At 54.6% G+C, this 24,856-nt stretch overlaps 4 protein-coding genes across 5 annotated transcripts; 2 read left to right on the forward strand and 2 right to left on the reverse strand.

The window, feature by feature from the left end:
* Positions 1–952: 952 nt before the first annotated feature.
* TIRAP (TIR domain containing adaptor protein) lies at positions 953–2,012 on the reverse strand. The gene is made up of 3 exons (XM_074162284.1): positions 2,006–2,012; positions 1,138–1,737; positions 953–996 (listed from the first exon to the last, which is right to left on the reverse strand). Exons 1-3 carry the CDS (start codon positions 2,010–2,012, stop codon positions 953–955), a joined length of 651 nt encoding a protein of 216 aa, XP_074018385.1.
* A 1,468-nt stretch (positions 2,013–3,480) lies between these two features.
* Positions 3,481–5,798, forward strand: LOC141474523 (cryptochrome-2-like). Its single transcript, XM_074162458.1, has 9 exons — positions 3,481–3,686; positions 3,761–3,955; positions 4,035–4,153; positions 4,270–4,424; positions 4,516–4,656; positions 4,762–4,929; positions 5,016–5,156; positions 5,239–5,390; positions 5,462–5,798. The coding sequence occupies exons 1-9, from the start codon at positions 3,481–3,483 to the stop codon at positions 5,796–5,798; spliced, it is 1,614 nt and encodes a 537-aa protein (XP_074018559.1).
* Positions 5,799–7,215: 1,417 nt separating this feature from the next.
* FAM118B (family with sequence similarity 118 member B) lies at positions 7,216–18,217 on the forward strand. 2 transcript variants are annotated; one of them, XM_074162459.1, is made up of 8 exons: positions 7,216–7,265; positions 11,302–11,379; positions 13,470–13,722; positions 14,086–14,313; positions 15,592–15,720; positions 16,853–17,138; positions 17,617–17,667; positions 17,759–18,217. In XM_074162459.1, the coding sequence occupies exons 2-8, from the start codon at positions 11,309–11,311 to the stop codon at positions 17,770–17,772; spliced, it is 1,032 nt and encodes a 343-aa protein (XP_074018560.1). In that variant the 5' UTR covers positions 7,216–7,265; positions 11,302–11,308; the 3' UTR covers positions 17,773–18,217. The 2 variants fall into 2 exon arrangements, with proteins under 2 accessions (XP_074018560.1, XP_074018561.1); XM_074162460.1 differs by lacking the exon at positions 7,216–7,265 and having other exon boundaries at positions 11,209–11,379.
* Positions 18,134–24,778, reverse strand: SRPRA (SRP receptor subunit alpha). The gene is made up of 14 exons (XM_074162457.1): positions 24,577–24,778; positions 23,998–24,081; positions 22,737–22,900; positions 22,467–22,627; positions 22,202–22,355; positions 21,595–21,745; positions 21,215–21,321; positions 20,909–21,027; positions 20,549–20,635; positions 20,284–20,456; positions 19,954–20,167; positions 19,714–19,877; positions 19,489–19,587; positions 18,134–19,376 (listed from the first exon to the last, which is right to left on the reverse strand). The coding sequence occupies exons 1-14, from the start codon at positions 24,700–24,702 to the stop codon at positions 19,248–19,250; spliced, it is 1,932 nt and encodes a 643-aa protein (XP_074018558.1). The 5' UTR covers positions 24,703–24,778; the 3' UTR covers positions 18,134–19,247.
* Positions 24,779–24,856: the final 78 nt, after the last annotated feature.

Genomic DNA, 24,856 nt, shown 5'->3' on the forward strand with positions numbered 1-24,856 from the left:
ATGGCGGTGGCATCACCGGGGGGGGGTTTGGCCACCGGGATGGATGGCGGTGGCATCACCGGGGGGGGGGTTTGGCCACCGGGATGGATGGCGGTGGCATCACCGGGGGGGGTTTGGCCACCGGGATGGATGGTGGAGCCATCACCGGGGGGGGGTTTGGCCACCGGGATGGATGGTGGAGCCATCACCGGGGGGGGGGTTTGGCCACCGGGATGGATGGTGGAGCCATCACCGGGGGGGGGGTTTGGCCACCGGGATGGATGGTGGAGCCATCACCGGGGGGGGGTTTGGCCACCGGGATGGATGGTGGAGCCATCACCGGGGGGGGGTTTGGCCACCGGGATGGATGGTGGAGCCATCACCGGGGGGGGGTTTGGCCACCGGGATGGATGGTGGAGCCATCACCGGGGGGGGGTTTGGCCACCGGGATGGATGGTGGAGCCATCACCGGGGGGGGGGTTTGGCCACCGGGATGGATGGTGGAGCCATCACCGGGGGGGGGTTTGGCCACCGGGATGGATGGTGGAGCCATCACCGGGGGGGGGTTTGGCCACCGGGATGGATGGTGGAGCCATCACCGGGGGGGGGTTTGGCCACCGGGATGGATGGTGGAGCCATCACCGGGGGGGGGTTTGGCCACCGGGATGGATGGTGGAGCCATCACCGGGGGGGGGTTTGGCCACCGGGATGGATGGTGGAGCCATCACCGGGGGGGGGTTTGGCCACCGGGATGGATGGTGGAGCCATCACCGGGGGGGGGTTTGGCCACCGGGATGGATGGTGGAGCCATCACCGGGACATGGCAGGCTCCATGGGTGCGGGGGCCTCCCCGTCTTCAGCTACCAGGGCTGGTCCAAAGAGCTCGGTTTTGCCACCTTGGGACATGGTTGCATCTGGATCTGGCGGTGGCAGCAGCAAAATGTTGCAGGGGAACCTCTGCCTGCTCCTGGCACTACTCCGTTCCACTGGTGGAGCTCCGGCACAGCTCCTGGAGGTCTGTGGAGGCAGATGAGCCCCATTAGCAACCAATTAATCTAAAAAAATCAACTATTTAGATAAATTCACGAAATGCAGTCACTTCCTATGGTGTCCACCACACCAGAGTGATGTCCCACCACCATCCCACAGTGTACTCACAGCGAAAGACAGTGTCTCTGATCTGCTTGAAGCTCTTCTCCTTCAGTGCCATGTAGATGTAGTACAGGTTGCGCAGCTCCCTGGGATAATCCTTCCGATCCACATCCTTCACCACTGGGATGGTCCGCCCGTTGGCCATCGGAGCTTCGGCCAATGCCTGGTGCATCTGGTACTTGCACCATGGGTCCTGGAGGAAGCTGGGGGTGATGAGCATGACCCAGCAGTGGCTGTTTTGCACAGCATCGCAGAGCTCTGTCACCACCGCGCTCCCCGGTGTTGCATCCCGCAGCTGGAGGAAGCAACGGAAGCTTTCTGGTTGCCCCTCCAGGTAGGACACCAGCTCCTCCACCAGCTCCAGGTCCACCTCGCTGTGGCAGATGCAGACATCGTAGCTCTTGGTCCACCGGGCGCTGCCTGAGGCACTGATGTCCAACACCGAGACGGGTGATGGACAGACGGATCTGGCCAGGCTCATGCTGGGAGAGGAGCCGGAGCTCTCCACAGAGGATGAGGAAGGTGAGGATGAAGCAGAGTGGCTGGTGCTGAAGCTGCTCTCCACTGAGCTGGGCTTGGGCTTGTGCAGGAGCCGTCTAAACCAGCCTGCAGAGTTGGAAAGACCACGTTTGGGGTGAGGTCTTGGGGGGGGGCTCAGCACCCCCCTGGGCTTCCCAAGGGGCTTGAGCAGCATCACCCGCTCAACAGGACACCCCCAGATGGGAAGAGCCAGGTGAGATCTCACCCTGGTCCCTGAAAAACCACCCCAGCCCCTAAAACCTCGGCTGTCCATGGGCCCTCCCGTGTTTCGGTGAGGACAGGACAGAGCCGGAGGGTTTATCCCACCCCCAGTATGAAGGGAGCCCAGACTCACCGGCCATAGCGGGCAGCACGCTGCTCAGCCACCGATTGCCGGTGTGAATCCTTTCTTGCCAGCAGGAAAAAGGGATAAAAAAAAAGAAATTATGAGCGCAGGAACCACCCCACAGCAGGTCCCAGCCCAGGAGCTCAATGCGGTTTATTCTAGGGACAGCCAGCTCTGGAATGCTTCCCCCAAAAAATCACCCCTGGCAGAATTTTCCAAATCCACCTCCCCAAGATTTGCCAGGAAAGAGCGTTTCGACCTCCAGCAGGGCCAGGAGCAGTGGCTCAAGCAGCCCCTGCACATCTCATGCGCTTTTACTGCCCATTTCCCCACTCACCCCCTGCCAGAGACACCCACCTGCAGCGAGTGGGGCCAGGAGCCAACGGCTGGCAGAGCCCCTCATTCCTGGCGGCGGGGAAAGGATCCTGCAGACAGGAGAAGCGGCAATCACCGGAGATCAACCGGTGCTGGCAAACTAAAGATGGATTGGGTGATTCCCGGATCCCAGCATCCCCAGCAGCCGCACCTTGGCACCGTGCTCCCAGCATGGTTTGGGGTGGCCAGCCCCTCCTCGTGGGTACCCAGGAGCAACCGCAGCTGCCGTTCTCCACTTCTTGCATCACCCCTCCCAAAATAAAACACCCCAAGTCACACTGAATCTTTTCCTCCACCCCCAAAATGGCACAGGACCATGACAAACGCCGGAAAGACCCCAGCACACCCACAGAAACCACACTCCCCACGCAAACCACCCCCTAGTAACAGCAAAAAGCTCAAGCGTGGCTTGAATGACAAGCAGCAACAGGGAATGGCAGGGGGGAAATCTGGGGAATGCCTACCTTGGATGCAGGAATCAGGCAACAGAGCAGGGAAGGGGGATGCATCAGCCCCTGAGTTCAGCGAGAGGGAAGATCTTCCCAGGATCACCTAGGTGGGAAAGGAGAGTTTGGCTGCAGCATGTTCACTCTGGAGCCTAATGAGATCCACAGCGAATGGAGAGGCTGGATCCATCCTTACAGCTTCCCCATCTGAGAGTGGTTCCTGACGGAGCAGCCCCGGGATGGAGGGGAGGAGGGGAGAACGGGGACACCCACCAGCTTCCACAGGGACAGCACAGAGGAGCTGCCCCGTCCCTCTGCAGCCTGTCCCCCCCGTCCCTGAGACCCCCCCCCCGACTGCCAGCAGGTCCAGGCTCTGCCTGGGCGTGCGGAAGTGCAGGCAGGGGAAGTCGGCCGTGAAACCAGCCCTCCCCGCGGCCTCCCTCCCACATCCGCTACCGGCCAGGCGTCACCGTGCCCAGCCCTCACTGGCAAGCCTGGACCCGTTTCCCTCCCCAGTTTTATAACCAGACACCGACGGGTCCATCTCTGCCGCTCCCGCTTCTTTTACGAATTACATTTACCAAACAAGGTGCTTTGCCCCCCCAAAAAATCCTCCCCCGTCTCTCCTTTCCCAGGTCGCATCCCACCAGGACCCCCCGGGCCATGCAGCACAGCTCCATCCACTGGTTTCGGAAAGGTCTCCGGCTGCATGACAACCCGGCGCTGCTGGCAGCGGTCACCGATTGCTGCCGCCTTCATCCCCTCTTCATCCTCGACCCCTCCAGCAGCCGGGCAGGCACCAACGCCTGGCGCTTCCTCCTCGATGCCCTGCGGGACTTGGATGGGAGCCTGCGGGAAATGGGCTCCAGGTGAGTCCTGGCACGGTCTTGAGGGGATTTGGTAGGGTCTTGGAGGGGTTCGTGCCCACCCAGCTCCCTGTTAGGCTGTTCGTGGTGCAGGGCTGCCCAGAGGAGGTGTTTCCCCATCTCTTCCATGCCTGGGGGACGACACGGTTGACCTTCGAGGTAGACACCGAACCCCCAGCCCACCGGCGCGACGCTGCTGTGGCCGAGCTGGCGGCCCGGCATGGCGTGGAGGTGATCCAGAAGGTGTCCCACACCCTCTACGACACGGAGAGGTGGGTGCTCAGCGCCATCCCTCGGGGTACGGGCAAGCCAGCACCAGTGCCGAGCGTGTCCCTCCATCTCCCACCCCAGAGTCCTTGCCTTGAACGATGGCAAAGTTCCCCTGACCTACAAGCGCCTGCAAAGCCTCCTGGCATCCCTTGGACCCCCAGAGAAACCAGCCCCGGCACTCACGCAGGAACATCTCCAGGGTGAGGAAGGGGTGGACCTGGGCGGGTAGAGCACAAAGCTGGGACAGCACCTCCCTCACTGTTCACCCTAAAGAGGAGTGATGGCCATCACACCCCCACTGTACACTGTGCCCCAGGCTGCCGCACCCCATGCCAGGTCAGCCACGACACCGACTATGGGGTCCCCACCTTGGAGGAGCTGGGACAGGACGCCACCAAGGTGGGGCCTCACCTCTACCCTGGCGGGGAGACAGCAGCGCTCGCCCGGCTCGACACACACATGGAGAGGACGGTCAGTGCTGGGCACCCATCACCCTAATTGCGGGGCTGCTTTGCCTCTCCCCATCCCAAAACATGATCCTGGTATGTGTCCCCCCATCCAGGCCTGGGTGTGCAGCTTCAAGAAGCCCGAGACGGAGCCCAACTCGCTGAGCCCCAGCACCACTGTCCTCAGCCCCTACCTCAAATTCGGCTGCCTCTCGGTCCGCACCTTCTGGTGGCGGCTGGATGAAGTCTACCAAGGGGTGAGGTGGAATTTCTGGGGTGGGGAGAAGAGGGTGAGCCAGGGGAAATCTGGAGAAGACAGGGGCCAGCCCAGCCAGAGGCACTGATCCTGCCTTTGCCGGCAGCGGGAGCACTCCCAGCCCCCCGTCTCCTTGCACGGGCAGCTCCTCTGGAGGGAGTTTTTCTACACTGCTGGTGCCAGCATCCCCAATTTCGACCAGATGGTCGGCAACCCCGTGTGCCTGCAGGTCGACTGGGATGACAACCCCCAGCATCTCCAAGCTTGGAAGGAGGTACTTCCCTCAGGGATAAGCCTCAAGTCCTCCAACCCCCCTAAAAATGTCCCCCTGTCCCATCTAACCCCAACGTCCCATGCCAGGGCCAGACGGGCTACCCCTTCATTGATGCCATCATGACCCAGCTGCGTTCTGAGGGCTGGATCCACCACCTTGCTCGGCACGCTGTTGCCTGCTTCCTCACCCGTGGGGACCTCTGGGTCTCCTGGGAAGAAGGGCTGAAGGTCAGGACACCTCCCCCAACACCCACTGGCACCCGCTGGGGTCTTGGGGACCTGGTTCCCATGCCACTGGGGTGTCCCGCAGGTCTTTGAGGAGCTCCTGCTAGATGCAGACTGGTCGCTCAACGCTGGCAACTGGCTGTGGCTGTCGGGCAGTGCCTTCTTCCACCGATATTTCCGTGTCTACTCGCCCGTCGCCTTTGGCAAGAAGACAGACCGGGATGGAGCATACATTCGGTAGGCACGAATCCCAAAGCCATGTGAAATGAGGGGGTGGCCTCCCTGGTGACTTTGACCCCTTGCCGTAGGAAATACCTTCCCATCCTCAAGGATTTCCCCACCGAGTACATCTACGAGCCCTGGAAGGCGCCCCGGGCCGTGCAGGAGCGGGCGGGCTGCCTGGTGGGCACCCACTACCCCCAGCCCATCGTGGAGCACCGAGCGGCGAGCGAGAGGAACGTGGGGCGCATGAAAGCAGCCCGTGCCCGGAAAGGTAATGGATCCCCCAAGAAGCACCAAGCTCCCCCCACCGTCCTGCTATCACCCCGGCTGCCTTCCTCTCCTCCAGCCAACAAGCGGGAGCCACCAGCCAGACCTTCGGTAGCCAAATCACAAAGGAAAAAGCCCAAGGCTGAGCAACGCTGACCTCACAGGGACCCAGGCAGCTGCCAGTCACGGGTCTGGCACTGTTTGTCCTTTTTTGAGCCATTTCGCTCAAACACCCACCTTAATTAATCCCTTCCTCTCCCACCCTGGGGCTGACAACTTTGCTGCTGCCACCATCCCTAAAATCAACTCCCCACACAAGGACGTGCCCCAAAGACAAACATCACTCCAAGTCCCCACGGAGCCCAAGGAGTCCCCACCGGACCAAGCTCCACCCCAGCCTTAGCTAGAATATAATCATTATTAAAGGGAGCAGAGTAACTAAGAAAGCCCAGTTTGATTCACAACATGCCTTGACCCACCAGCAGCTGTCGAAATCAAGTTGAAATCCCCCAGCTACCTTGTCAGCGGCCTGGCCATCACAGAGAAGCCTGCGGAGAGCATTAGGAAAGGGGTCGAGCACAGGGTGAGCACAAGGCAGGGTCAAAGCCAGCCCCTGGAAAGGTGCTCAGGTGAGAAAATAAGGCTAGTTTTGCCACTAAATACACCCACCATCAACACTATTTATGGCGCCAATACAAAGCAACACACAGCTATCCTGAAAGCCTGAGAAATGCTTCTCTTCCTGAATACACCCCAACTCCTTCACGCAGAATTGCAGCAGCCCGACAAGGCCAAGCGCTGCTCTTGCTACTTCACGGGGCCAGACACATCGTTGCAGGGACGTAAGCCCAAGGAGCGAGGCAACTCGAGGAAGGCAGGCCCCTGAAGGTTACGCAGGCCACAACCGCGCTTCCAACAGCGCCCTCAAGGGGAGAGGGCCGGGCCCCCCGCACCGCCACCCGCCAGACACCCGCTGCTCACAGAGGCCGATTGCCAGGCCCGTCTGCCCGCCGCTATTTATACCCCACCAGGCATCGCGAGAACAGAGCTGAACTCTCGCGCAAGCGCTTCACCTTCTCTCCCCCCCCCCGGCGCGGAACTGCGATAGTCCCGCCCCTTCTCCTGCAAGCCAATGAGAGGGCGGGGCGGAAGGGGGGCGGGCCAATCCCTTCCCGTGGATCGGGCGCGCGGGCGCCAGGTGTGTGCGGGGCGGCGGTGGCGGGAGGGAGGGAGGGAGGAAGGGAGGCGTTGCCATGGTGACGGCGGGTCGGGGTCGCCGTGAGGGAGCGCCGAGGGCCCGCTACGGCGACGGGTGCTCCGCCTGCATGGAGGGGGCTGTGCGGGGCTGCCTGGGGGACGAGGGCGCCGGGGGTGAGCCCGGGAGGAGGCGAGAGGGCTGGGGCTGAGCCCCAGAGGGGCCGCATCGTGGCGGCGGGGGGTGCTGAGGCCCAGCCTCCCCTCAGCGGCGCTGCTCTGCGAGGCCACTTCTCTCTTAAAAAGACGTTTTCTTGGGCGTTTTTACCCCCTCGGCCTCCCCGCTGCCTGCTGAAATATCATGTTCTTGCTTTTCCCTCAGGTTTAACGTGAGAGGGGAGCGAGGAGGGGGAGCAGCGGAAAGGAAAGGTAAGGCCTTGAGGCACCGGGCATCCCTGAAGGTGCGAAACCCCCCCACCCAGCAGCATGTCCGGCCTGCTTTGCTTTCCAAAAACGCTCTTGGAAAGTCAGCCCTGCTCCTGCTTGAGGGCCATCCCGCAGCCTCCTCTGCTGGGGTTTAAATCAGGCAGACTGAAGCCAGCCTGGTGCCTGTCAGGCAATGCAGACTCCTGAGTGAGTTTGTTGGGATGCAGACCTCTTCCAGCCTTCCCTGTGTCACTCCCTCTTGTTTTTCATGAAGCCGGTAGGAGCCTGCAGCACGTGGAGAATCGCAGCGTTAAATAAAAACGTCTGATGTATTTTAACTCGCATCTGAGGAGGCCGAATCTTGTGTTGGTAACACTGGTATGAGTAGAGGCAGGGCTCATTTTCCTTGCACCACCAGTCCCCGTTATCACTGAAGTCTATCCCTTTCCAGGGCAGTTTTGACAAGCCGTGCGGACCTGCTCTAATTGCGGCTCCCACATGGAGGGACAGAGCTTGGGAATTGGCCAGTGACAACTCATTAACCTCCTTTCGGATTCTTCTAGCAGAAACATAGTGGATTTCAAACTGTAACATAATGTTTGTCTTATCCCATCATCTTAAAGCAACTTAATTTAAAAAGGAGATCTGAATTTTGCCCCCACTGGTGGTCGTTCTTCTCAGCACTCAAAGAAGCTAAAAATTATTGATGGGCAATTAATTTGTACTTGTTACTTTATTTATTTTGAGGGGGCTGTTCCAGAGGAGCCCCTCTCCCAGCATTGAGCTGGACGCATGCAATTTTTACTTTCCTTAAACCTTAAACGTTCAGGTGTAGCTTTACTTATCTGTTAGCTGCTGAGCATGGAGGCAGTCAAAGGGCATCCGCAGTGGTGTCCCCATCTCCTTTGGTGGAGAAAACATCTAAATTTCCTGGGATGGTTCTGCAGGCTGAGGTCTGATATTGACTGAGCGGCGTAGTCGTGTTTTGTAGTTATGGCAAGGTTTCTGTAAATATATACTCTCTGTGAGCCTCAGTGTTAATTTGGCGTCTGCTTTGTTTAGGCGTTTGGTTTTAGCTGGGATACATCTTTGTATTTTGGGCGTTTGTGCAGCTGGATGTGTCTTCTTTATATTCCATATGGAATCATTGTGTTTAGGTTTATTCAGTGTTGGCAGCTTGGGCGTCATTTAAAGATAATGATTCCTTGCTGAAATCTGTACCTCAAGGGCTTTAGGATAAATTAAGTGATTTCTTACGGGAAGGAGAACGCTGCAGGGACTCTATAGGCTTAGTGCCACTAATGAAGGTGATGAGAGACCACGCTGTGACAGGAGAATGGGGCAGCCGAGCCAAGAACCCGCAGAGCTTGATGTTTATGCTCTCTCAGGCTTCCTGTAGTCTGAATAGCTGGAAAGTCCCTGACATCTCAAGGAGACAGACTGGAGCGACGCTTCTTATCTTGTAAGTGGCCGTTGCTCCCTCTCCTTCATGGCACCCGCGTTCCCAGCACGGCCCGGTACAGCAGGGTCCCCTTGGTGTTCTTTTCCCCGCAGTGGCGGTGCCGTGCCCTGAGGTGATGCTGTTTCATTTCCGTTACCTCCCCCGTGTCGGTGTGATCTGTCCCCCTGGAGAGCAGACCTTCTCCCTGGGCCTAAAATCTGGAGGTTTACATTTCTTGGCTGAATCTCCAAGATTTAAGAGAAATAAGCACTTTTTTTTTGAGACAGAATTATTTATGATGACATTATTTCTGGTTTTAGTTGTTTTTTTTTCTTTTTGGCTATTTGCATTAAATAGATATGAAGGTTGAAGTTCATGATATTAGACAACTGTTTCTTGATAACTCTATTTATAAAAGGTGTTTGTTCCTAGGTCCAGAATGACTTTTGAAATGTCCTTAGTGCTTTAGAGGCACTTTTGTCTTGAGAGGCACTTAAGAATGGAATTGATGGCTCCATTTCTGCTGTTCAAAGAGATGCGAACAGGAGCAGTGCTCAGGCAGGTGAACAGGCAAAACCTGGGAAAACCTAGGGAGCAGTTTATAAACAGCCTTGATATTTGAGACTTAACTGATAATTTGCAACATGAAGCTAATACAAACTTAAATTAGATCCGTAAACGAAGCCGGTGGAGAAACTGGGGGAGGTTTGACCTTGGGCTGTGAGGTGCCTTGCGGGGAGTTGAGGGCAGATCTGGGCAGCAGCGGGAGTTGAGCGTGTTGCTTTACACAAACAATTTCATACATATTCCAGTTAACGAAGGTTACATGCTTTAGTCCCTAGCTCATCACAAGTGTCTTTGCACCGTTAATGAAAATTTGGCTGGCTTTGTGGAAGTAGTCCTTTCTTCCAAAAGAATCAGCTAATCCAAAATGAGAGATCTTACCCTACTGAAAAGAGAAAAAAGAGGTTCTTTATTCCCCCCGCCTTGTTTTCCATCCGGACTGTGCTTGGCTGTGTTCACTCAGGGCGAGTTTGATGTTATTGCCTGACTGATGGTGTGTCCAGCGGGTCCTTCTGCCTCCCCAAGAGACACCGCTTCCGAGGAGTGGGGTTTTTTCCAGTGGTTTAACTCCCCGAAATGGTTCACGCCATGCCTGATGCTTGCAGGCGTTTGGGGGGCACGAGTCTGCGGGGGTTCGTCGTCAACAACAACGTCGAAGTGCTGTTGGGTTCGATGGTGTCTTGACAAAACACAGGGTACAACATTGAAAAGGGTGTGCGATGGAGGAGGTTCATGGAGGGTGTAAAACCAGGAGGTGCGAGCAGTTGGCGGGAGCAAAATGCATTTGAAACTTTTATCCAAAATCCGGGCTCTACAGTAAAATAAGAATCTGGTTATTGTAGATGATGGGCAGCATATGCTAAGTGGTGTTTCAGGAGCCAGGGGGTGAAGACCAGCTCTCTGAGGTGTCATAATATTATTATATTATTGTTGTAATAATATATTATTATTGTAATGATAAATAGAAAGTTTTCAGAAGTGCTCAGAAATGAAAGGCTGGTAGGCACACTGTATCTGAGCATCTGCGGGAGTCGGTGTGCCCTGTTTTCATCATCCAGCGTTGAAAGCTGACGGTTACATAGATTATTGGGACCGTTTCTTCAGTGATCCCTGCCAAGGTTTGCAGCAGAGCTGAGGTTTCATACCTGTAAAAGTTTCACCTGCCAGTGCTGCTGCTTTGCTGCAGTGAATCACAGGCATCCCATCTGTAGGACAAATGCTGACATGTCACCGAGGCTGCGAAACCTGTAAAAAAAACCTCTGATTTTGGGCCAGCAGCTCTTGCACAGCGTTTCATTTTGGCAAAAGCCTGCCTAGCAGAATTTTTGCTGGACTCTTCATTACAATTGGCAAGAAAAAATGGATAAGGGTGAACAGTTCTGTCTGCTTTTTTTCCCTTTTAATAGCCTTGTTTTGGAGAAGCAGAGTGGGAGAGGACCATGTGCTGGCAGACCTTTGGTGGTTTATGTCATGGGCTGTTGATAGAGTTCTCAGTCATAAAACTTCCTTTAAGGTCATATCCCACCGCGTGTAGCCGTATGGCAGGCCGGATAATCCTTCTCTCATCACCGGAGAATGAAATGCTCTTGGTGGCCTTTTGTAGCCAACAAAAATCTTTTTGTCTTCCTTCCCTCCCGCTGTTTTCCCAAGGTTTGCCAACAGGCATCGTCTTGGAAGAGGGGAGCGCCTGTTCCGGGGTACGGGCTCACAGGCAAAGATGAACGGCTGAGGTGAAACAAAGGGTCTGGCAAACAGTGGGCAGCCAGTGGCGACTGCAGCCTGCTTTTGTACAAAACAGCCCTATGATTTTATTGAGCTTCGTTGTAAGGGAAGTTAAGGATGTGTATGAGAGCTGCGGGACAAAGTTCAGAAACAAAAAAAGTGGAATTCTCAGCCCGAAGGTGATCTCATAAAGATAACAAACCCCGGTGTTTATCTGCTGGGGAAAAGCTGGCTCGACAAAAACCTGTGGTCTGTTCCACATCCTACTGCATATATGTAGTGACTTTGCTTGTGGTGATTTGTCTACTATAGAAACTGGATGGCTTCTACGGTGAGCCTGGGTAAAGAAACATTGTTGGAAGATGGAATGCCACCTGCAAAAAAGCCCAGGTAAATTTAATTATACTCCAGTGAATTTCTTCTAATAAGAGCTTTTCCCTAACTGTGCATTCTTCTTTAAAGAGCGTGACACTTGGCACCGAGCCCCAGCAGTCGTTTCGGCTGCTGATCCAAGAAAAGCACGCTGTCTCTAGCCGTGCCTTGTAACTAGTATTTTCCTGAGGTGCCTGGAACAAAGACCTTAATACCCAGAACATACTTTGTTGCAGTGTGTTTTTTTAACCCCTAAGCCAGGATGCATGGCTGCAGAGAAGGCTGATTTTTCCTGTACTGTCTCTGTGGTTTTGGTCGGTGTCATGTCCACACGTAGGGTCACGGCAGACGCGGTGGTTGTGCTGCTTTGTGTGAGTTGGACGCTGGTTCCCGGGAGGGCAGGCAATTACTCAAATTAGTATGATTTTGCTGCATGTAAAGGCTAAATAATTCCACTCTGTAGGCTGCCCATACTAATTAGCAGGTCATCTTACAGTTCTCCAAGCTGAGCATGACACTAACTTGGGAAATACCCACCCTTCTTTCCATCCAGGGCTGGTGCTGTGGCTGCTGCGATAACATGGGCTCAGGAATTAAGGCATCACCATCTGCGAATGAACAGCTGATTCTTCTGAGGAGTTGTCTTCCACTAATCTGATATATTTATGAGTTGTTGAGGGCTGGAGAATAGTTTCTGTGAGGGAGCCCTGGTCTCAAGGTTGGTCCAGTGACCATGGAATGAGCAGAAAAGCAGCTGGGAGATTATTTTTTCCTTGCTCAGGATATCAGGATAGAAACAAGTGTATTTATCAGCATGGGAACAGAATGGCTCTTTCAGAGCTGTTGCACAGGACGTTAGGACTTGTGTATTTGTTATTCTTTTGGATTTCAATCCTCAGGTTTCTGGTTGTGTTTTTATTCCAGCTCATTGGCATGAGTACTAGCTTATTCTTTGTGAGTGAGGCTTGCAGTCCCAAAATTAAAACCCATTTATTGCCACTAACAGTGAAGACCTCTTAAAGAAAAAGGTTAACTCGTCTGTTTTCGTAGGCAATAGCAGAGGGAAGGCAAAGCTTCGCCTGTGTGGTATCGGTTTCCTTTCCCCTTCTCGCTAAATATCAAACGTTTGCAGATAAAAATCATTCCTTGCAAATGAGCTGCCTCCCTGGTCTGCTGCTTCCATCCTCTGGGAAGCTGCAGCCGGTCCCCTGATTCAGAAAAGCAGCTTCACACCAAGCAAGGCCCGATGGGGAGAAGCACATCTACTTAATAAATGCTAAACATAAAATTTAAAAGCACTGTGCAGGTGTAAAGCTAGGAAAACAAGGAAGAGGGGAGGAGGAGGAAGCAGAATATAGCCACACAGCTCTTGCATGAGACTCTTCCTCCTACCCTCTCGGCTTCCAAAAGATCAGCTTCGAGCACCCCACTTACGTTGCAGGCGTAACAGGGAAGGTTTTTCTGGTCCTGCTGAGTGGTTTTCTCAGCAAAGAGGGGCTTGGGGGGTGGGAAGGTCCTCCAGGGCAGAGCTGGAAGGAAGCCTTTGCTTCCTTTCGTTTGTGCTGGGATAAATGGGGCTGCTGTCTTCAGGCCCCCGTTTGGCACCTTATTTAAACCAGGAGCAGTCACGGTGGTGTTCACTCCCCGCGCGGGGGTCCGATGCGTGCTGTCGCTGTCTCAGTCCATATCGAGTGTGTGTGTGTCTCTACAGCCGTTGGTAACAAAGTCCGTAGTGCTCACCACACCTTTTCCGCTCTCCCCAGCCTTTCTACAAGCTTCCAGGTAACTTTTATTAATAAGACCTCCCTTATTCCAAATTTTAATTGAATTAGCTTCACTTAGAAAGTATTCCTCAGCGGTATTGGCTAGCCTGGTAATGGTCTCGATTGTCAAATGTGTTGTAATGACCTACCTTGTAATTGTGGGCATTTGTGATGCTGATCCCTGTCTTTAAGGGATACCGAGCTGCTCCTCCCATCCTCTGTTTATCATGTTGATTCAAAATGAAGGCAGAGGGTACCACCCTTGTCCTCAGTCTGCATGTGCCACCACCGGGGACATACTTCCATCGATAATGGTACCAGCTGTGCTACTTTCTCCTCTTGCAGGAAGCTCTTGCCAAGCCTCAAAACCAAGAAGCCTCGGGAACTGGTTTTGGTGATCGGGACAGGAATCAGTGCAGCAGTTGCTCCCCAGGTCCCAGCGCTGAAGTCTTGGAAGGGATTAATCCAGGCCCTATTGGATGCTGCTATTGACTTTGATCTCCTGGAAGATGAAGAGAGCAAACGGTTTCAAAAGTGTCTCCATGAAGACAAGAACTTGGTTCATGTTGCCCACGACCTTATCCAGAAGCTGTCTCCGGTGAGTGTGTTCGTAGCACTGTATGTAACTATTGGGTACCCCGCCCTGAGCATTTGGAAATAGCCAAATGTGGTTCTCTAGCGTGTCCCCATCTCCAACGATGCCTCTATCTACAAGGAACCCCAAGTGCCGGGTTCCTGAGACATAATTCTGCTGGGGACACCAGCTTTTGGGTATTTCACTGGGAGTATGCTGGGGTGGGGGGAGTACCCACCTCAGGGCAGTAAGTGCTCAGTGTTTGCTTTGCAAGCACCTACGGCTTTGCCGAGGTCTTTGAGAAATACATGGGTGGTTTTTCATTGAGTTGTTTAGCATGAAGCGTTAAAAGAAGCCCGACTGATCTAATCTCCCTCCCCTTCTCAGCGCACAAGCAACGTTCGCTCAACCTTTTTCAAAGACTGTTTATACGAGGTGTTTGATGACCTGGAATCTAAAATGGAAGATTCTGGGAAGCAGCTGCTTCAGTCTGTGCTTCACTTGATGGAAAACGGGGCGCTCGTGTTAACGACAAACTTCGATAACCTGCTGGAACTGTATGCAGCACACCAGGGGAAGCACCTGGAGTCTCTTGACCTGACTGATGAAAAGAAGGTAAACGATGATGATTTTTTTTTGTTTAAATGTCAGGGCTGAGCTGGGAGAGCGGCGGCTGTGGGATGTGCCCTCATGCCTGTGTAAGGGGAATGCGCTGTTTGTAGTAATTTAAATGACATTAGACAAACTCCAAGCAGAGGCTCTGACCATGTGGGGCAGTGAGCAGAGGAACGGAGACGGATGCTGTTTTCTGAAGTGCTGTGCTTGCTGGCTGGCATCCATCGCTCAGGAGGAGCCCTTAAGCCTGGTATTTCTTTGATCTCTGTCCTTGGAACCTCTGGCTTGGCCTTGCTGAAGTACTGCAAGCCCTGCTTCCACATAAGGCATGGGGTGATGTTTTTAACCAACACAGGAAACTCCATGCGAGACACAAAGCTGAGTCTTCTATTTTTATAACGTGCTGCGGAGTGCTTTTTTGTGACAGAGCGTTTTCAGAGCTGTGGCCTTTGAGGCTTCCCCCTTGCCCCATTCCCTCTTTCTGAAATAGCTGGGTGGCTCCTGCTGGGTTCCTCGCCTGCTCTGGCTGCTTCTGCCATGCTCTGGGATTCATAGCTGCTGGCTTCACACAAGCTTCCCTCATCCTGCCCCAGGCAGGCAGAAAATCAGATGGTGAAACCCTGAGCTCCTCACCATCTGCCCACCTCCTCTTTCCACCCTGGGTTTCACTGGCGGAGACCATCTTGTCTTTCTGTTTGTTTGTTTGTTTGTTAAACATGCCACAAGCAGGTCTTTTTCCATTCCAAGTCATTTCTGTGCTTCACGTTTCCTGCATGACCTCTTAATCTGTGTGGCTGCAAGATGTGCTTACAGTGTTACAAATAAGCATTCTAATTATTGCAAGCTTAAATGAGCTAAGGTCTGCAGGAGGAAACTGAGAGCCTCGGAAATGGCTTTCTGAAATGAGGGTCAGCTGTTGAGCTTCCTCAGATCTTCTCAGAGCCTAGAGGGGCCAAGAAATAAAACTTTATAGGCTTGAGAAACATGCTGACATAATTTTTATAGGATTTTCCCCTCTATTCTGCTGAGTCTGCTGTGTTGATTTAGTCTTTCCCCGTCGCATGTGCCGTTCATCTGAAGTACTGAGCCCAACAAGCACCGTAAGCTGTAGCCATGGTGTAGAGGCTGATGGACTCATGGCCTCTTGAGGAGATAAGATGGACCATGAGGAAGAAGCTGCCTCTTTAAAGTGCTTCCCCACCACTGTGTATTGAACAGCGCCACGGACACTGGTGTGCTGCACTCGCTAACGTTTCTGGAGGGGTTTGTTTTGCGCAGGTTCTGGAGTGGGCGCAGGAGAAGAGGAAGCTGAGCGTCCTGCACATCCACGGCGTGTACACCAACCCCAGCGGCATCGTGCTCCACCCGGCTGGCTACCAGAACGTGCTGCGCAATACGGAGGTCATGGTGAGGCGGGGCATGCTCTGGGGGCCCCTACGCTGGCTATATACATCTCCTGCGTCCCTCCAAGCCCCTGTTGTTAACTGGGCATAGACTTAGCTGAGTTTAAAGACTCAGGGTGGTGGGAGAGCCCTTAATTTTGTGCAAGAGGAGAGATGGATTCTCTAGGATCATAGAATTGCCGGGGTTGGAAGGGACCTTTAAGATCATCTAGTCCAACCATCAACCTCATGCTCCCAAAACCACCGCTAAGCCATGTCCCTCAGCACCACGTCTGCCCGCCTTTTAAATCCCTCCAGGGATGATGACTCCACCGCTGCCCTGGGCAGCCTCTTCCAATGTTTGATAAACCTTTCAATGAAGAAATTTTCCCAAATATCCATCCTAAACCTCCTCTGTCACAACTTGAGTCCGTTTCCTCTTGTCCTATCACCTGTGACTTGGGAGAAGAGACCGACCACCCCCCCTGGCTACACCCTCCTTTCAGGGAGTTGGAGAGAGCGAGAAGGTCTCCCCTCAGCCTCCTTTTCTCCAGGCTGAACACCCCCAGCTCCCTCAGCCTCTCCCCATAAGACTTGTGCTCCAGACCCCTCACCAGCTCCATTGCCCTTCTCCGGACCCACCCCAGCACCTCAGTGTCTTTCCTGTTGTGGGGGGCCCAAAACTGGACACAGGCCCTGAGGTGGGGCCTCACCAGCGCCCACTACAGGAGGATGGTCACTGCCTTAGTCCTGCTGGCCACACTGGTCCTTATACAGGCCAGGATGCTGGTGGCCACCTGGGCACGCTGCTGGCTCATACTCAGCCGGCTGTCAACCAACTGCCGGGCAGCTCCAGCCATTCTTCCCCCAGCCTGTACCGCTGCATGGGGTTGGTGTGACCCAAGTGCAGGACCTGGCACTTGGCCTTGTTGAACCTCACACCGTTGGCCTCGGCCCAGGTCTCTCTGCAGAGCCTTCCTGCCCTCCAGCAGGTGGACGCTCTCGCTAAGCTGCAAAGCCACCTCGGCACGTTGTGTTGAGGACGGTTGAGTGATGACACTCCTGCAGAGTCTCATCAGGGATGAGGCAGATGGTGTCTCTTGTGCTGTGGAAGGTAAAGCTGGCCTTGACTAAGAACATCTTTCCCTTTTTTAAAGCGGGAGATTCAGAAGCTGTATGAAAATAAGTCATTCCTGTTCTTGGGCTGTGGTTGGACTGTTGATGACACCACGTTTCAGGCCCTGTTTTTAGAGGCTGTGAAGCACAAGTCAGACCTGGAGCACTTCATGCTCGTGCGGAGGGGAGATGTGGATGAATTTAAGAAGCTCCGTGAGAACATGCTGGACAAAGGGATTAAAGTGATTTCCTACGGAGATGAATACGCCGACCTGCCCGAGTACTTTGAGAGGCTGACGAGCGAGATCGCCATGCGGGGTCGAGCAGGTACGGGGGTTGCGGGCTGGGGGGGATCCAGTCACGCTCAACGCGGTTCTTGACTGTCACCGTGGCCTTTGGAGCGTAGGCAGCGTTAATAGCCCCCCTCTATACTGTGTTATTCCTCAAGCTTTTCTTTTTTTTTTGCCCCAGAAAAACTGTCTGCAAGTGTAGCTGAATTTGGGGTTTACTTTTACGAAACCACCGTCTGTTCTTATAGTTTAAACAGCTCTGTTGCTTCCTGCACATCCAGACATTTATCTTGCAGTTGCAGTTGTTTGTTCCCTTTCAAGTGAAGGGGTATTCCAGTCTCGCTGATTTTCATGCTGTAACACACACGAGAACTTGCTAATAAGTCATAAAAATGGGGAAAAGAAGTGAGTTGGGTCACTGGAGCCTCGCTGGGATGCGTTTGGAGGGTAAAACCCAGCCCGGAAAGTCTGTCCCTGCGGGGCTGCCCTTCCACGCACTCCTTGCTCTCTCCCAGGTGTGCCCAAGGAGGGACAACAGCTCAACGGCTCCGCTGCTGACATAAAAGGTAAGACTCCTGAGCGGCTTCACCCTTTCCAGCCCCGGTGGGATTCCCCAGGAGCCTGGGCAGGTTTTGCAGAGCTGTTGCGTTCCCGCAGGATGCAGCAGCTGAGCCCCAGCCCGGCCCCAGGACCTGAGCCTCTGCCGTGGACGCCCCAGGACGGACTGAAGCCGGAGCCAGCAGCTCCCAGAGAGGTCCCAGGCGGTTTGAGGCCAGTCCAGGGGAGGATGGGAATCCCGCTGCCGCCCACACGGACCCACAGCCCGGAGACTTCAGGCAGGGGTCAGAGCCCCCCCAGACGGACGCCTGGATTAACGTAGTAATTCTCTTTTTATCAGGGCTGCGCGCAACTGGGGAGCGTGGTCTCCCTGCAGGAGCTGCAGCCTCCTCTACTTTCATACTTAGTGCTTTTTGTATTCTGTACTTTCAATTAAAAACATGAAACTTGAGCATTTTATGTTGGTTTTTTTTTACTTGAAGCTCTAGTTTTCTAGTCCTGTCTTTATACTGTACAGTATTTTGTATGTTGAAGCTTGGATTAAAGGCCTGTTCACTTAAACTTTTGGCTGGTGTGTGATTTACACGCCTGAGGAAACAGCTCCTGGCTGGGGGCAAGTTACTTATACACGGAGAACAAATTATGAAGTTTATTTTATATAAATTATGTCTCTTAGCAGACAGCATTCAATTTATTGCACTAGAGCACATCTGCGATACAGAGCTACAAGACATCATAAGAGTTTTGTATTATTCAGTGTAGCACTTCAGACGGGGATCAAGAGGCACTCGAAGGAGGGAGAAAGGGTGCAGGAAAGCAGCAAGCAGCCACCACTATCTTCCAGTATTAATTGTTTGAGTTGTTTTTTTTTTTTACCTTTTTACTAGCAAATAACACTGAGGCCAGCGGGCAGGAGACGGGGCAGGAGCACAGTGCTGTCCTTCTGCAGCCACCATGAGCACTGTGGGACTAAGCTGCGGCAGCTCCCCCGCTCCTGCCCAAATGTGCCGTGTCCGGGTGCCCTGCTCCGGAGTCCCGGTGACAACAGAAACAGGGACCTTAAGGCAATTTAGCATCTCCCCCTCCAGCCCAGCGCAGCCCCTGGCCAGGTTTGGTTGATCAGCTTCAGTGGAGCTGCCACGAACAGCGACATTAACAGCCAGATCTTCCAGCGCTGCCCCGAAGCAGCGCCTTTCCTGCTCACCCCTGACAAAAGTTGCTCCCGTGTCCTCCCTGAACTCGTCTAAAAATCAAAAGCAGCTCAAAAAAAAAAAAAAAACAACAACAAAACCACCTTCAAACGCCCCAAAAAGCACAGCAGGTCCTTGCGCTGCCCCCCCCGTGCAGCACGAACAATACAAAGCTCTGGCTTCAGCCTCCCCACGAGGGAGCCTGCGTCGCTGACACAGAATGAAGGAAGGCAGGGGAAGGGTTTTTGCTGGATAAAAGGGGTTTTATCCAAAAAAAACCAAACCCCTTCATGCCAGTATCTCCTCATTCTGTTCTGCACTACACGGGAAAGACTAGTCAGTAACAGGGTAAAGCATGTTCTTCTTGGACATCTGCGAGCGGCGATTTGGTGGGTTTTTTAGGCCTTCATGAGCGCTGCGACCACGGCCTTGGCGTTAAGGCTTCGCAGATCACAGTAAGTTTGTCCAGTACCAACGAAAACGATGGGCTTGCTCGTGATGTAGGTCATGGAGATGGCAGCACCGACCTGCCGAGGATAACGAGCACCGTTAGCCTGTAGACCCCGCCTTTGACCATTCCCGTCTCTCCTGGTCACCAGCGGGAAGCTCCGCACGGAGCCATCTCGACAGCTTCCCTACCTTGTCATCGATGGTATCGAACTTGGTGAGGACAATCCCGTCGATGAGCCGCGGCGTCTGGGCCATGGAGTGATCAGCCAGCGCTTTGTTGAACTTGACCTGGGGGAGAGAATGGATGCGAGAAACACAGTTGTGGTGCTGCTGCTGTCCAAATCTCCGGTAAAACCTACGGAAGTGGATTTTTCCCACCCCCCCAATCTTTGAGGAAAAAGACTCAACACTCACCAGCTGATCCACAGCCTCATTTCCCACCAGTGCTTCCCCAACAAACAGGACCAGGTCAGGAGCGTTGACAGCGATGAGTTTGGCCAACGCCGTCATCAAAGGAGCGTTGTCCTGCATGCGGCCCGCCGTGTCCACCAGCACCACGTCAAAGCCCTGGTTCCGGGCTGGGGAGACGCAGAGGCCGCATTAAGCGGGATACTCCCTCAAAACAGCCTCTCCCGCCACCGGCTTCCCACCTACCGTAAGAGATGGCCTCCATGGCGATCCCCGCGGCGTCCTTGCCGTAGCCCTTCTCGTAGAGCTGCACCATGGTCCTCCCGCCGTGGCTCTCCGGAGGGTGCAGGGCGTTGAGGCGACGGGTGTGAGTGCGGAGCTGCTCCACCGCTCCCGCGCGGAAGGTGTCGCAGGCAGCGATGAGGACACTGAAACCGTTCTCGATGAGCCAGAACGAGATCTGTAGGTGGCAAGAGATCAAAAAGGAAAAAAAAAAAAAAAAACACACCACACCTGTTGGCAGCCGCAGACCGACCTCAGCATTGGCCACAGCCAGCCAGGAGGACCGTGTCCTACCTTGGCCAGGTTGGTGGACTTCCCGACACCGTTGACGCCACAGAAAGTGACCACGTAGGGTCGGCGATGGCGCTGAGCATCCATGACATCGCGGAGGACATCCACGCGGCGCTGGGGCTGCAGGATCTGCACGAGAGCCTCCTGCAGGGCCTGCTTCACCGTCGAGGTCACCGCTGGGGAGGAGGAGATGGGAGGAGAACCCATCACGCCTGGGGAAACACTCCTGAGCCCCAAACCACAAGCAGGAAACCACACAGCCACTTACTGGTGAATGTTCCCATCACCTTCCCTTCCAGTTTCTTAGCCACCGACTCACAGAGCTGCACCGCAATCTCAGCTGCCACATTTTTTGCTTTGAGAAAAGAGACAGAGGGGGCAGTGAGCGCTGCTAAGGATGTTCCACACGCCAGACATTGGCATCAGGGAAAGGATGGAGTCAGCGTGCAGGATCCCCACCAGACTAGACCCTTGCCCCCATTTCGATGCGCTGTTGAGGGCTCCCCAAAGGCAAGACAGGAACCCACCATGGTTCCTGTGGGCAAGAAGTCCCAAACCGTGGGTGCCCATCCAACAGAGCGCAGGGAACCACCTCAAACTAACCCACTCGCAGCGGATCCAGACATACCGATCAAGTGATCCTTCATCTTCTCCAGTACGGGATCCATGTCCTCTCTTGTCAAGCTCTTGGAGCCCACCAGGCCTTTCAGCATGCCAAACATGCCCCCCAGGCCACCCTTCTTTGCACTGCGGAGAAGCAGAAGAGTTATCTTTGGGTTTGAGGAGCACGTCGCACAGAGCACACAACAGCCAGACACAAGAAGAGCCCACCACACAGCTGCCAAACACACCAATTTGTCCCCATTGCGTTACTGGTTGGACTGGGAAGGAAATCAAGAAGCATGTGGCAAGCAGGGGCTGCAGGAGCCTCTACCTGGGTTTTGAAGGGTTCTGAATAACCTTCTCCTCTTCAGCTTCATCATCGCTTTCATACTCAAGGTCGTAGAGGCGGCCGGGCTCACGATTTCGATCCCCCAGGGCCTGGGACAGGAGGAAAAGATGCACCTTGAAAACTGGCAGCCGCTTACGGTCACCTGCCCCCGCCACCAGAGCTGTCCTTGGCGGCAGAGGAGCTCAGCAGAGATCTTGGCTCAGCCACCCAGCACCGTTCACAGCCAAAGCCAATATCCTTTAGGCAGCAGCTTTAGGCAGCTGCCATCCCCATTTCTAGCACTTTCTCAGCCAGCCGTGGAGACCAGGCCCAGCTGATCGCAGAACAACCCGCTAAAGCAGAGTGACCCCATTTTTCCTTACTATATCAGGGTCAAATTCCTCCACGGGACAAGCCTCTGCGCTGCCGTTGGTGGCGGAGTTACTGTAATCGAGTACTTTGGCATTAGAGTTCCCCAGATCCCACACTCGGGGCTTCTTCCCCTTCTCCTTCTGTGCCTCGGGCTTTGGAGATCTAAAATAAAGACCAGAAACATGCTCTGTTCGGTGCAGCAAAGCAGCAGCAACCGCCTCCTTAGAAGGTGTGAAAATTAAAAGCCTGGATTACCCAGAAATTAAGGCTAAGCCTGCCTGATTCCAAGTCTCCAGAGTTTATCTGAACTTTAACCCTGTATCCCACCGCTTCACCCCGAGCCAGGCATCGATGTGCCGCTGCCCTTTGCTCGCAGCAGCAAAGCCTCACCGAAAAGAGGTCTGGACTTCTCCCAGGCACACGCTGCGTTTCTGGGAGGCTCTATTTCCCCTCCAGGAGTCCCAGTGCACCCTCTCCCACTCTCTCCAGTAAGCAAGGAAATAAGGTCCAGGAAAACAAGGGCTGACTTCCAGGAAGGAGAGACTTGGCCACGGCCGAGGGACACCAGGAAGAGCTGGTCTGAAGCACGGGTAAACCAACAGTGTCCTCATGACCCACCTGGACTTCTCCCCTGCTTTCATGTGCCTCTTGAAGAATTCCTCCCGGTTCTTCTGCAGGATTTCATCCTTGGTCAGCTCCTCCTTCTCCCCAGCTGCGGAGGGCTGCTTGTCACCCGCAGATGCTTTACCAGGCGCTGCGACAGCTTCAATTCCTGACGGAAAGAGCCCCGACACGTGCTCAGACCGGTGTTTGGGTGCTACGAGAGGACTGGGAAAGCTCTGGAGCGTTTATTCCTCCCCATATCTCTCTCCCATCAACTCACCCTCTTTTTTAGATCCTTTGTTCTTCTTGTTCTTGACTTTCTCCTTTGGTTTCTCCCCTCGGGTTTCTATCATACACTTGACAGTCTTCTGGGACTTGAGAGACTGCTCAAACGTCTTCATTACCGTGGGAGCTCGGACTTTACTGCTCTCCTCTGCATCCCTGCGGGGAGGTGGCCCGTTAGCCTGAATTTCAGCTCTGCCTGCCCCCCACCCACCCCATTTATCTCCGCTGTAAATGGAAACCGGAGAGAAAAACCAGGCTGTGGTACCGCAGGAGGCGCATGAAGTCGTCTTTAAAATCAAAGGTGCCGTTTAGGAGGCCCAGGGTGCCTTTCTGCTGGAACTCATTGCGATACTTGTCTCTGAACTCCTTATGAACGTCGTCTATCAACTTGTCGACGTAGGTTAGAGTCAGGATCTTCTGAAACCCCACCTGCAAAGCAGCACAGCAAAAAGGCGTCGCTCTTCCAGCTGATTTAACCGCAGCATCTAGCTGGCAACCTCTCAGTTCGACATGGAGCTCTTTAATTTCAGCAGGCTCCAGGCTACATTTTCTAGTCCGACCTCCTGAGCTTTTAATACGCTCTCAAAAAATAGGAAAACAAAACGGCACAGCCCTGAGCTTCGCTTTAAAAGGCGACACCGATAAAAATGACCTGACTGTTTCATGGCAACAAAGACACGTAGTGAAAGACCAGCACGGGTTTTTGCTTATCGTTAGGTACACAAGGAAGGTTGTGTGGATTTAGAGAGATAAAAGAAGATTAAAAGGGAGAGCGGTAAAATATTCTCAAAAGTAAAGACAATGACACATTTCTGGCTTTTGTTAAATAGATCTGGTGAAAGTAGAAAGGTCTATTAAGATGTAGCAGCCTATACAGCTTCTGTTTGAGGTTTAACGAGTTTTAATCCTATGGCAGATGACTACAATAAGCTGCTAGCACAGTGGTGTATGACCGAGAGACACCTCCATCCACCCTCCGCGTCCCTGTGCTCCCTTGGGAGGAAGCGGTTACACCAGGATCCCCAAGATGTAACTCCCCGAGAGCCTTCCAGAGCCACATCGCACCCCCAAAATCCCACAGCCAGAAGGAGCCAAACCAGTTCTGGGAGTCGAGCTACAGCCCGACGCAATTAAATCATCCATTTGCTTAAACCATAATTGCTCTCCCCGTTTTCAGACCGGATTTCTTCCAACGTATGAGCCCCACGGTGCCGCTTCCCAGCTGGCCCCAGCTCTGGATGGGCCCCGGTTTGCCCACGTGGAGGCAGGCAGCTGCTGGCACAGGGAGGAGGAGGAAAACACCACGCCAGGAAAAACCTCCCCGTTATCGACGCACGAGCTGCTTTTCTTCCCAAGCCTCCTCGCCAGGGCATCCATGGCCCCCCGGGAGATTTTTGGGAAGGCAGCGGGAAGCCTCACTCCTGCGGGAAGCTTTTTTCTAACTAAGCCACACATGAACACCCTTTTTTTTCAGCGCAGCCCCCCCCCTCCCGTGGGGGTTTGGGGGCCGGAGGGAGGTTACTCACCACAAACACCAGTTCAAACTGGTTGTCCAGTTTGTACTTGAGCGTGAGGGCCTCATGGGTGAAGGAGTTGTTGCCGCCTCGCTCCTAGGGGAGAGAAACCATCGCAAGGGGGCTGCCAGCAGTGAGGAGACCCCCATATAATCCATCACCTCCCCATTGGCACACACCGCCCCACCACCCCCCCCCCCCCGAAAGGTGTCCAGGACCTGTTATAGGTGGCCCAGCACCTCTCGGAGGTCACCCGGCACCCCTCGTTGCTGCTCCAGCACCCCTTTTATGTTGCCCAGGGCACTCGAACCTGCTCAGCACCCATTATACGTCGCCCAGTGCACTTGTAGCTGCTCCAGCCCCCCCACACACCCTCCCCCTCCCCAGCCCCCCCTCACACCCTCACAGCCCTTCCAGCCCCTCCACAGCCCCCTCAAAGCCTCTCCATCACCCTCCCCCACCCTCCCCACACCCCCTCCAGCCCCCCTCACATCTCTTCCACCACCCACCTACCCCCCCCGGCAGATGGTCCCGTCCAACCTTCCCCCCCCCCCCCCCCCCTCCCGGTTGGCCCCCCGGCCCCGCCCACACCTGCAGGAGGACGGAGCGGATGAGGGCGTTGACGGGGGCGGTGGCGGCAGCAGCGGGCCCGCGGACGCCCTGGAAACACCAGAGGACGAGGCCGCCCTTGCTGAAGATGGTGAAGAAGTCGAGCATGGTGGCGGCGGCGGCGGCGGCGGCGCCGGGCCCGGCTCCGCGCACACGTCGCACTACCCCCCCGCTCCGCACTTCCGGCGGAAGTGCCGCCTCGCCGCGCCCCCATTGGCGGAGGGGACGGGAAGGGGCGTGGCGGCGGCGAGCGAATGGCGAT

The sequence above is a fragment of the Numenius arquata genome, chromosome 22 (genome assembly GCF_964106895.1).
Source record: "Numenius arquata chromosome 22, bNumArq3.hap1.1, whole genome shotgun sequence".
Taxonomy (NCBI): Eukaryota; Metazoa; Chordata; class Aves; order Charadriiformes; family Scolopacidae; genus Numenius; species Numenius arquata.

Bases quoted from the DNA above. Each gene is read 5' to 3' on its own strand.
- TIRAP (XM_074162284.1), bottom strand. The intron at 997-1,137 runs GTGAGTACACTG...CTGCCTCCACAG, and splicing joins CAGAGACACTGTCTTTCGCT to ACCTCCAGGAGCTGTGCCGG.
- LOC141474523 (XM_074162458.1), top strand. From the start codon at position 3,481: ATGCAGCACAGCTCCATCCACTGGTTTCGGAAAGGTCTCCGGCTGCAT. The intron at 4,425-4,515 runs GTCAGTGCTGGG...CCCCCCATCCAG, and splicing joins ACACACACATGGAGAGGACG to GCCTGGGTGTGCAGCTTCAA. The intron at 4,930-5,015 runs GTACTTCCCTCA...GTCCCATGCCAG, and splicing joins ATCTCCAAGCTTGGAAGGAG to GGCCAGACGGGCTACCCCTT.
- FAM118B (XM_074162459.1), top strand. From the start codon at position 11,309: ATGGCTTCTACGGTGAGCCTGGGTAAAGAAACATTGTTGGAAGATGGA. The intron at 13,723-14,085 runs GTGAGTGTGTTC...TCCCCTTCTCAG, and splicing joins TTATCCAGAAGCTGTCTCCG to CGCACAAGCAACGTTCGCTC. The intron at 14,314-15,591 runs GTAAACGATGAT...TGTTTTGCGCAG, and splicing joins ACCTGACTGATGAAAAGAAG to GTTCTGGAGTGGGCGCAGGA.
- SRPRA (XM_074162457.1), bottom strand. From the start codon at position 24,702: ATGCTCGACTTCTTCACCATCTTCAGCAAGGGCGGCCTCGTCCTCTGG. The intron at 22,901-23,997 runs GTGAGTAACCTC...GCTGCTTTGCAG, and splicing joins AGTTTGAACTGGTGTTTGTG to GTGGGGTTTCAGAAGATCCT. The intron at 21,746-22,201 runs GTGGGTCATGAG...TCTTTATTTTAG, and splicing joins AAAGCAGGGGAGAAGTCCAG to ATCTCCAAAGCCCGAGGCAC.